The sequence below is a fragment of the Hyalella azteca genome, unplaced genomic scaffold (genome assembly GCF_000764305.2).
Source record: "Hyalella azteca isolate HAZT.00-mixed unplaced genomic scaffold, Hazt_2.0.2 contig13457, whole genome shotgun sequence".
Lineage (NCBI taxonomy): Eukaryota > Metazoa > Arthropoda > Malacostraca > Amphipoda > Hyalellidae > Hyalella > Hyalella azteca.
In genome coordinates, this window is record NW_025943380.1 from 985,937 (window position 1) to 998,351 (window position 12,415).

Sequence of the window (12,415 nt, forward strand, 5' to 3'; positions counted from 1 at the left end):
AAACATCGTGCAGCAGCGCAGGTCGGGATGAAATTTTAACTCTAGAGTGTAAATTATGTTTACATGTAATTATTAAGATTAGTCAGATCCATCGTGTAGCACTGCTAAGGATATCTCGATGGTGAGCACGTCATGTTCGCAAACAACCCTACATTTAAGATTTTAATGCTTTATTACTATGTATTATATTACATATATATTATATTGTACGTATATTATAACCGAGACCTGCATAAATATCTTGGAACTGCAGATAAAACCCGTTTGTTTATTCAAAAAATTTTAGTAGATATGAATAATAAAATATAACCACAAATAGACTTTAAAAGTGATTCAGAGAAAAAAAAACGATTTGAAACTGAAAATTTAAAATGAGGTTAATCACATCCATTAAGGTACAGAAGCTAGTGCTCCAGTTACACGACTGGTGGGAGTTCGATAATTTTTACCTGTATGTTAAAATAACGGGTTACTAATAGCACGGGTAGGAGCAGCCAGCCATGCGGGCGGTAATACGTTAATACTGCAACGCATCCAATTATAAAACGTACGCACTGTCTTTAGACACAAGGTTTGTTAATAATGCAACGAGTTCAGAACGGTTTAAACAGATAAAATAACTGGAAGCTTTTTGACACGACTTAATTCCGTCAATAAACTTTCTTTCGTGATCAACTTAAACTTTTTCAACTTTCTAGTTGGTGCTTGGTGGAGGTAAATGTGGATCACGCGTTGGTCTTAGGTTGAATAAAATGATACAAAAAAGTTCCAAGAAATACCATTATATTTCTAGTAATATATTTACGCATACAATAGAATTCAACAATACTGGAAAAAGTTAAACCACACTGGGTCTGAAGTTTTTCCAGCGCGCGAGAGGGTATGAAGTAATGTGCAGCAAGCAGTTCGCCTAATCATGCAATACATGAAATCCCTAGCACGCCCGCAAAAATTTAACACGATAAATCCCGTAGTGGCCAAATCTCCGTTGTCGCCGTGTATGGTTTAATGCTCATGAAGTGTACAGTAGCATCAGCGCAAGCTTTATCGCACCTAATGTCGCAAGAAAAAAAAAAATAGCCTACAAGATGGAAGGTCTCGATGGTCATAAATTCCAAATAATTCATTGTCCATAAGGGGCAGGAGGTTTTTAATGACGAGTCTGCAAAAGCTTGTCAGAAAGAGGGCCAAGGTAACTGTAACCGAATCGAAGACACTCCAGAAAAGTTAGCTTACACGAGACGTCGGCCATACATTAAGGCCATTTTAATGTAATAATGTAAAATTTATCAGACAGTACACGAGAATTTTATCTGTATTAAGCTCATTCAAAGCATTTATTCATTTGAAACACATTGAAATATATGTGAAAATTAAGCAAATTACCTCAAGAATTACAATTTGCAGCTACCAAGACATCATAGACAAAAGTTAGCAACTCGAAACTATCAGGGGGCCATAAAAGTTCAGAGGCTTCAATATACATGCCAGTCGCCTGCAGAAAAAAGACATGGTCATTAGAACAAAAACTGTTTATCAATGCAAAAACCGTGTATAACTTAATACGTTCCCGAGAATAAGATCTTCATAGAAGACAAAACAAGGATTTATCTGGAAATTTGGTGAATTGAGGGTGAACGAGTGTTCAGAATAATTGCGCCGATACCGAACTTGTGAGTAGCTTTTATAGAATTTAGGTCGATGATTTTCGCAGTTACAAACCTGCATGAAGCACACGCTCATTAATAATTCTATGCATATAATCTTCTAGGAGAACTGGACCAATTACTATTGCCAAAGTATCAAATTTAAACAAATGTGGAAAAGGCGACGAATGCTCATAGCCTCGTTAGAAGAATCACAACTGCTTCGAAGCCAGCTCTACTTTCCATCCTGGAGTGAGAAAAAATTTTACAGCAACGTCGGCAATCGAAGTAGAAAAAGAAAGCAGGGTGTGGTGGAGACTCGATAAAAACCGGAACTATTAAACACATTTGCTTGATACAAGCACTAGAAAAGTTTACTTAAGCTCATTTTCACGTGTTTGTTTCAGTATATGATTTCCGCAAGCGAAGCTCCATTCAATAAACATTACCTAAATTCTATAAAAACCCTTTCCCACGGTCGCAAGGTCGCAAATTTTGCCGAGTCGTAGACAGGCTTCCTTGACCGACAAGCAAAACGTTTTGGCCAAGAAAAATACAGTTTGGGTTAAGATGAAAATATTCATTTATATAGAGCATGAAAACCCGTTGAAGCAGCATGCCAAAATTACAACACTCTACCGTATCAGAAACTATTAGTTTTTAGTTACTGTTCAAATACTTAGAGTTTTCGTGACAGATTTATTTCCATTCAGAAAAGACAAGAAGCTTTTAAAATACTAGAGCTAGCACTTGGTTATTAATGCACGCTGATCTATAATAGAACCCCACATCGGCGCCCAGAACTTCAGCGAAATGTGATTTAGCCTTCCAGTTTGATAACAATAACGTCATGACTAATACACATAGAATTCAGAACAATAACAAATCATAAAATAGGTCAAATGAACTTCATCGCGACATCTACCAAGTTGAGTCATGTACAAAGTTAAGTAATGCAATTACACTACAGTACATGTGGGAAGATGTTCATTATATACGTGCTAAGCGCTTAACGATAACACACGGCGCCTCTCCAGGCCGCTGAGCTCAGTCAAAGCACAGAGTAAATACATTGAGTCGCGTTTACATGGACTGTACAGTGCACATGATTGGAAATGTCAAAAATTTATCCACAGGAAAGCACTTCGACGCAAGTAATAGGCAATTAGGTAGTAATCTTGTACCTGATCACGAGTAAAGGAGCTCTAACAAGTCTCCGATAATCGTATGTTCACATTAGAGAAGATAACTGATACGATTTGTATGTCAGAGACATGGCAGCAACGCCGTGTGACACATCGTATCAAGTAGGACACGTAAAGCCATGACTATTATTTAACGCACAAATATCTAGATAAGTGTCACTAGTTAACAGTAATTATTTAGGTAGTCAGAATCACATTCGTGTTCAATTCTCGCATTATAATCACACTAGCAATAAGTGTAGCACAATTCTAATAACTATGGTTACAAGAACTGGTACAGACATGATGGTATAGTCCAATACAAGCCAACGATAAGCTATGAGAAAATAATGTAAAATAAAATGGCAACTATCAATCTATGCTGGAAAATTTACAATGCAAAATATGGATACATAATTCATTCACGGTAACGCTGAGCCAAAAATGTTGTCTTGACTTCACGATCTTAACTAATCTATACACGACACTTGGCAAGAAATTCAAACGGAAAATAATGCTCAAACTTTGCGCTATTATTCAAAATCACTGCTGGTCGAACTAAAATCCGAGAAGCTGCCTGTAATTTCCAACAAATCGAATGATTAATTTTCATCAAATAAAAAATAACAATAAAATGAAGCTTCATGAGGAATATATGGGCAGCTCTACGGGGCGAATCAATGTTCATTACTGATCAGTGGAAGAATTTCAAGGCACGAGTCCTACAAACAACAGCCACAGCTACATCAACTTAGCCGCACTGAGCTATCTATGCTAAACCCACGCCACTACATCAAAGCTTTATTGCAGAGAAATAGGTAATTCTAGTAACAACTACGACGCTGAACGATAGTGACACCTTGCAATAGCCCAATGCAAGTCCTAGAAAAAATAAAATAACGTGCCTCAAAATTAATTCATAATTAATGACAGGTAAAACTTCTGGATTGAAGAAACACCGTACTACAAAACGCGATTTCTCAAATGAAATGATTTAGTTTACTGATACCTAAATTTTGACTACTTTTTCACTTGTATGCGGCCTATGAACCTAGAAGATAATAGTTGTTCAGAAGAATGGTGGCTAAAGATAAAAGTGGAGCTAAATCAGAATAACCTAACCATCGCTCAGGTCAACAGAATACGGGAGATGTGACCTTCAATTCTATGCAGATTCATATGAAAGAAATTACCCCGAAAACATAAAAGCACGACAGGTACCTACCAAAATACTCTTGTAAATGCAAATTTGTGAATAAACACTACAGAATGTGACCAATGTGTGGGAGGCAAAAAGGGAACAAATGAAATAAATCTCCAGGTTCTAGAGCTGATGGATGGGGAAAAGAGGTCAAATTAAAAATGTACAAGAGAATACAAAGAGAAGGAAAATAGAAGTGATGAGAAGGGCAGGTTAAGACAAGAATAGTTGTGTGTACGCACGAAAGGCAATAGCGAATTTATGGAAGGATAAATTTTAGGTAAATGCCATTGGAAATACTGAAGACAACTAATATAAAATAAAGATGTTTTTAATGAGTAGGTGAAGGCGTGCCAGCTCCATCAGCAGGAGGCTTCATTCCACTGCATGGCAGACAAGTTTCATGTCTACTGAACACAAGTACAAATAAAATCAGTGAAGCTCAGTAGTGAGAGGACACTGAAGTGTTTTTCCTAGTATGCGTTGATATGATACTTCAAATTTCTTCCTTTCTACAAATCTATTACGAATTTTATACATTTAATATCATTTGATGAACAATTATTTATCAATACGAATATCATACACTAAATTTTATATGATAAGCGAATGACTACAAATTTGTGCACCTTTAGCGATTCTTGTTTACCATCAAACTAAACGTGTATCACATTTCCATTAGAGATGCAATACAGGCCGTAATACAACATCAACATGGAAGAGCACGCTAGTGAAATTATCATTGGATGAAACATCTTCTTTATAACTGCAACATTATTTGATGGCATCAACATCATCAAAAACGATACATTCTGGTGACTACGATAGCACCATGCAGCAACATACACGATCAGCACGCAGCTGCATACACGATCAGCACGCAGCTGCATACACGATCAGCACGCGGCTGCATACACGATCAGCACGCAGCTTCATACACGATCAGCACGCAGCTGCATACACGATCAGCACGCAGCTGCATACACGATCAGCACGCAGCGTCATACACGATCAGCACGCAGCGTCATACACGATCAGCACGCAGCAACATACACGATCAGCACGCAGCAACATACACGATCAGCACGCAGCAACATACACGATCAGCACGCAGCTGCATACACGATCAGCACGCAGCAACATACACGATCAGCACGCAGCTGCATACACGATTACCACATGATCATCAATACATCCATGCAGTGGGCACTGCAAACGGTTCAGTCATCAAGCAAGAGCTGCATGGTTGCAAGATAAAGATCCACAATTCAGGCCTCCTCTATTTGACCAGAAAGTTTTCATCAGCTGGCCCCGCAGCTGAGCAAGTTGCTGTGAGAGATGAACCGACATGAAGCGTTCGCAACCTCTCAACGGTACCTGCAGCTCCCAATCCACCATACTTCTTCTCCTGCAGTACAAGACCAGTTTTGCCGCCCCCTCCTCCCGCCCTTTCACTCGCTGAAAGTGGCGGCATTTCTCCCACAACACCATCCATCAGAAGTTCGTTCCCATTCTCTGGATTGCAATCGTCATTTCTGTCTTGCCTCAAACTATGTTTGAAAAGTTCATAGACGGTCCAGGATATCGCCGTGCTAGGCATCTGAAACAAGACTCGCGCTTGGAGGCCTTTGAAAAATCCCTTGAAACCTCCCATCACGTATATTGTCCGCAGTGCATTTCTGACCCCGGAGATGCGAGATGCACGAATTTGGTTAAGTGTTGAGGTTTCTTGTGTGTTAAGCAGCGTTTTGCACACGTCAAGAGGAGTTGTGACGGCCGCACCGATCGCCCCTGCAACTGCACCAGCCGCGCAGTGCACCGGCGCATTATATTCTCTGGAAGGATTAAAAAGCTTCTGCATTTTCTCATAGACGACGAGGAGAATGGCGTGGTTGGGAAGGTTCATCATGAGCTGTGTTGTGTATGAGCGGTAGAAGGCACGAATTCCTTCCGTCCGATACAACTGCTGTGCACAATTGAAACAAGACGAGTAGGGACTGTTGTACATTTGAAGGCGTTGTTTAATAGCTGAAAATGACGGAAAAAATTCAGGTTAAAGTCATGCAAAGAAAAAGTATGTGTAAAATTTTCACACCAATTGTTGGAAAAGTATTTTGAAAAATCTAGATACAAATATATGCACTGTCACTATTAGTTGAAGATCTCTACCAGTGATTTCCTTACTAAGCTTGTCAATGTATCTTTGCAATTATCAATTTTCAGAAAAAAAAGGTAAAATTTCTCACCATCAGCAGGCACCATAACAGCATCATGGAGCAAAGTAGCACCACAGCCAGCAGCCGCTGAAAATTAAGCTCTAGTCAGGTAAGATTTGAAATAGATTAAACACATATAAAAAATTTTTTTTAACAACTGTATCAGATGATTTTCTTGTGCATTATGTTGTGTGATAAATAGATGACTTTATACCTACTTTAACATTCTCTACTACTTTCTAACATTCTCTACTTTATGTTGCTGTGAGAGTCCTTCTTTGGGTCCCTCTCCTAAAAAACCTTAGAGGACCAAAAGGAAATTTAGCATATATTGAAATCTTGGATTGATGAAAATATTATATTAACTATCATCAATGCTCACTTCATGGACAATATTTTCATGCATTGGTATACAAGTGCAGAAACTTCTAAAAAAGCTGGTAGGCACTAGCTTGTTACCTTGTCAAGCCTGGTTCAAACAATCATAATTTTAATTCAAAGTTCCTTAATTTTAATTCAAAGTTCCATAAGTTTAATTCAAAGGCACAAACCATATAATAATAATAATAATCAATAATAATCATTTTGTTGACTTCATTGAATAATTCAATCAATCATCGTTGACTTATTCAATGTCTTATTATGTCTCCTAAGGAAGTAAGTAGGCATATAACCTAAGAACCTGCATGTGAATAAAATAGTCAATGCAAGCTATGCTTAACACGTTGACTACGTATTGGTACATATGCGTACCACGAAATGTATTTCTCCAGGACGTAGTGGTACATAATTCAGGTTGCCTAAAATCGGCCAAATCCGAGAACAAAAAAGGCCGATAATTCAATGTATACTAGTTTATTTGTAGGTTCCGCTATAAAAATTCCATTTATTTTCTGTTTGCAGTATTTAAAATTTAATTAGGAAGTCCCCCTATCATAAATTTTAGCCGGCCAACGAATTGAGAAAAACTAAATCACGGAATTTGTCCGGAAAAAATGACCGTCTGGCAACCCTGTTTAAAAAAAGTACAAAAAATGAAATAATTGTACAAGATGAAGCAATCGTAGTCAAAGTGTTAAATAAATAAATCTGTATGGAATGATATTGTCATGTACTGTGGCAAAGAAAAATTGTACACACTAATAAAAAGCAAGGGGAATACCTTGATTACCAAATTTATGCCTATATACCTTGTTGTTGATTAAAAAAATGTAGTTTAATTTTAAATGAATCCAAGTCAGACAGGAGTGTTCAGTAGGCACTCCGTATGTTGAATAGAATTCGGAAACCAAGTATATTTCAAGCAATCTATTAATTCACATCTCCATCAATAAGACAGAAAGATTGACAAAAATGTGTTAACAAGCATTCACTTGCAAAAAGCCTTCTCAAATTAAATGAAAATTGAATTAACTTCAGTAACAGGGCATGGAAGCATAGATAGCAATTTTTCAAGAATAGCAAGTGATTTTCCACAAGTCATATAGTTCATACCTAATGTTCAATGTGTTGAGAATGTTTGGGTACGTACCATGCAAATTCACAACAAATTCAGGGAGCTGTACAAGGCTAAGGTTCTCTGATATTTTCAACTGGTAGAATCATGCACAGATCTTTTAGCATCAGGTATATAAATGATGGATAATACTATAGAGCTGTCTTGTTTTATGAATGGATCAAAAGCCAATCAAAAGAGACTTTGTTGACTTTTGTAAAAACTCAACAAACCAGTAGCTATTAGGAATACCGTAAAATGGGGTAACTTAGACCACTTTTTTTGTTATAAATGATGCCATTTTTTTACTAGCTAAATTAAACTTGAATTGAAACATGCAAAATACAGGTCTATACTCTAGCTTCACTCACCATAAATTGCTGGCTCCTGCCTCTCATAGTCTTTATGTAATTTCAAAAAAAGTGATGGTCTTTGTTACCCCAGCTCTTGGGGTAACTTAGACCAGGTGGTAAAATCAATTATATTTTTTGGTAAAATAACTCCAGGTTTTGGTGCATTGTAGTAGAACTCTTCTAGTTACATATGCAAATGACAAACTTGAGGAAAGTGTCATAGTTTGCAAATGGGGGGCACCGCCCCATGATGAGGGAAATGTGACTACCTAATGGCAGCCCTGATGGGGTAATATTGACTGGCTTGGAAATTAAGTTAAAATTACCATATATAAGACTCTGTAGAGTCTGAAACATAAAGAAAAAAATAAATAGGCTGTCAAACATAAAATATGTTATTTATGGTAATTTTATATTAACTTTCAAGCCGGTCTATGTTACCCCGTCAGGGCTGACATTAGGTGGTCTAAGTTCCCCCATTTGGGGGCGGCACCCCCCATTTGCAAACTATGACACTTTCCTAAAATTTGTCATTTGCATATGTAACTAGAAGAGTTCTACTACGCATCAAAACCTGGAGTTATTTAACCAAAAAATAAAAAAACTGGAGGGGGTACTCTGACAGGCTTTAAATAATAGCTTTTTTTTGTGGGTCACATTTTTAATTTTTTAACCTATTAGATATGCAAACTTTTCAAATCTTCTTATTGTGTTATGTAGCCTCAGTACCTATTAGGCCTCTAATGCCCATTGACAAAATTTTTCTATGTCAAATAGTTTCTCAGTTGTGGGGGATTTTGTTAAAAAAATGAAAAGTGGTCTAAGTTACCCCACCGGTCTAAGTTACCCCATTTTACGGTACCTATATTTTGAAATGCTACAAGGGAAAACTTGTTGACAAATAAGTAAAAAATTTCTAACTTGCTCATGTGTAATGTATGGTACTCTCTAAGAGTCAGATATATACACTGTGCACAAAGCCAAGACATGAGGCTTTTTTTACCAAGGCATGCCATGCACTGAGGGGCACAGGAAACTGGTTCTCACCATTTGCTGCATGGTCATTGATGTAGTTCTTGGAGCCTATGTTTTTCTTGATGCCTTCAATAGCAGAAAAATATAAAGCATGTGCAGGTCCCGCTCCCATGATAACAGCATTTACTCCTCTCACTGGCCGCCAAATGCCTTCATTTGTGATCATTTTGCTGAGACCATCACGGACATTGTGATAGGAAGCCTCTGGTGATGGAGCAAGGCACTGCATCCTTGTCTGAAAAACATATAAAATTTTTACAAAGGAAAATTATATCCAAACTATTTCACAGAATATCAGGAATTAGCAATAAAGGAAACATCTGACAAAAAATAAATTTGTACAATGCTAGAGGATTGGAATTTTCTTACCTATTAATGAAATTGCTTGGCTCCAAATTAACAATTGTCATACTTTAATAACATACTTTAATAATAACATAAGGCCTGATTGTGCACTTTAATTAACAATTTGATAGAAGCTAATTCATCAAGCAGAGATTTCACAGTTAAAAAAATGGTGGGAATATTAGTTAGGAACAGGTTCCATTAAAAATTTCCAATGCCGACCACCAAAAACGGATTTCAGATTCTTAATCTACACTCCAAAAAATATATAATTAAAATAAACACCCTTTTTTTTGGGATGCACTTAATCTAAAGTAATACCACATTTTTTAGCCACAATTTTTAAAAATCATAAATAAAACTATTATTTTCCTGCAATTTTATTTTTGGACAATTCAGCCTAATTTTCTAATTTGAGCCTCAACAATTCATTTTAGGTATTCAAGTTTCAACTGAAGACTCAAATCACTTATTAATCCAAGAGAAATAGCTAATACCTAGCTAAATGAAAAATACATTTTCTAACAACAATCAAATAATATTGTATAGGCAAATTTAAAGCAATGTACTTATTTCATGCATAAATAAAAGATCAACAAATTTAATTTCAAATGATTAGCTATAATATTAGCTAGGCCCATCATTATTTTTGAAATTTTGATAGAGGTGGCAAATAAATGTAGGTAGGTAGGTAGGTAGGTTAAGGTAGCTAAATTAATTCTCAATAATATTACGTCATTGACAATACCTAGGTAGTAAAAATTCAAGTTTTTAAAGATCTTATTCTTAGGGACAGGGTTAGTGTTAGTCATTACACAGACAAGTATTCTTCCGTAGCTACAAAAGAATAAGAAAAAATCTCAATTTCTTACCTTTACAGAATCGATGGGATACATTACAATATGCTCAAAAATGCCAGCCAGAGCTCCGGCACACATGACAACTCCAATCCTGTCATCGTTCAACTTTTCGTAGTCGTCAAACTCCATAATATATATTTTTATGAGCTTCACAAATATATATTCACATAATTTGAATAGATGAATTTACTTTAATTCTATCCAACACCAATTTAACAAAAGAGCAAGGTTTGGTAACCACAGAACTTATTCCAAAATCGCAAGTATTGCTAGAAAATTGTCGAATAATGAGCTTCAGAAGCATGCGTTACAAGGAGGAATACTTTGTTAGATGATAATCATAGGTCGAAAACTAAAGTTGTTATGTAATCAGCAAAACGCACCGGTCTTGAGTTAAAATTCAAGAATAATTCTGGTTCATACTATCCGTTGACTATTACAGCTCACGTAAACAGAATTAGTATGAAATACAATTCATGATTAGTGTGGAATGCGACTCAAGTTTGCTCGATATAGGAAATGATAACTGATATGTGCACTATGATTATGGAATATGCACACAAGGATTAGACAAAATAACGGAAAACCTGAAAAAAACACAAAATATATTTTAGTATAGTGTAGCATGGTTGAACTAGATATCTATGTTGTTTTGCCTGCTTTTTGAGGAAGTGGAGTCGTCCTCCATACACCGCAACGCTCAAAACTAGATATCTACTAGTTCAACCATGTAGTGTAGGTTCCATCTTTTGCGGCAATAACAGCCTCAATTTTCCGAGTTATTGATTTATTCAAATTGTGTGCAATTTTAAAACATTCTTCAATTAAAACTCCTTTTAGCTCTTTTAAAGACGATGGCGGCTTGAGACGGCTTCTGACTTGCTTATTTGAAACCAACCATAAATTCCAGGTCTGGTGTTTGTCGTGGCCAAATTGTCTGGTGTTTGTCGTGGCTCAACATCATTAAAATGTTCCTCGGGCCATTTTTTAACAGCTGTATAGATAGATCGGAACATTATCATCTTGATAGATGGCGTTCCCCTCCGCAAACAGTGCTCGAACCATTGGATGAACTTGGTCCTCCAAAATTCTGATATAGTCAGCGGTGTTGATACTTTCATGAATAGAAATAATTGGTCAGTCGGATTTACATGAAATATCACCTCAGATCATCACAGATCCCCTGCCACGTTTTGCGGTTGGAGGAGGTAGTCGGGATTAAATGGCTCCTTCTGCTGTCTCGGGAAAACAAGGTAAACATTTATTCCTCACAGAAAATCACATATTTACATTGCTCGAGGGACAAGTCCTGGATGTTTTTTAATTAACCACTCGAAACGCTTCGAAGCATTTGTATTTAAAACCAGAGGTTTCCTAATTGCAGCTATTCCATAGAATACAGATCTTTGCAGCTCTCTACACACTCTTTCTGTAAATTATCTTCATGCAGCAATTTTCACAACCGTGGTCTTTCGATTGCCCCTCACAATTCGATTTATTTAATGACGGTCTCTCTCAGACAACTACGACCTTCGGCCAGATCTGTGCTTTACTGAGGACGTTTTCCCTTCTTTTTCGAAAGCAGTCATTACATTTGAGACAGCACCTCTATAAATTTAAAGCATTCGGGAAGTGTCTGTAAAAATAGCACATGCCATACAAGCACGAAAAATTTGGCCTCTTTAAAAGTCATAGAGGTTTGCCATTTATAGGTTATTACTCTTAGACACGAAAAGTTACTAATAATATATGTGCAAGGAAAAAATATCAATTAACAGCAGCTATAAAAAATAATACCATGTCACGATTTCATTGTTTATAACATGCACAAAAATTACGGCAGCCAAATTTTTTTTGCCAAACCAAGTATATCTATCCTTTCTCTCTAAACCAACTAAGATAGGTATATTTATTTATGAGATTCAAATTAGACATCACAAGGAACGAAAGTAAATAATGCAGAAAATTTAAGAAATTTTCGATGTGAGATAATTTCTTAGAAATGCAATTATTGCGCGGAGTTAATGAGAGCATCAGAGCACTTGCACTTCCAATGAAGCTAAAAGACCAATACTATTGT

At 36.6% G+C, this 12,415-nt stretch overlaps 1 protein-coding gene across 1 annotated transcript; it reads right to left on the reverse strand.

Moving 5' to 3' along the window:
- Positions 1-766: 766 nt before the first annotated feature.
- LOC108672503 (mitoferrin-1) lies at positions 767-10,920 on the reverse strand. Its single transcript, XM_018160181.2, has 4 exons — positions 10,348-10,920; positions 9,143-9,365; positions 6,278-6,334; positions 767-6,059 (listed from the first exon to the last, which is right to left on the reverse strand). The coding sequence occupies exons 1-4, from the start codon at positions 10,462-10,464 to the stop codon at positions 5,311-5,313; spliced, it is 1,146 nt and encodes a 381-aa protein (XP_018015670.1). The 5' UTR covers positions 10,465-10,920; the 3' UTR covers positions 767-5,310.
- Between the last annotated feature and the right edge of the window lie 1,495 nt (positions 10,921-12,415).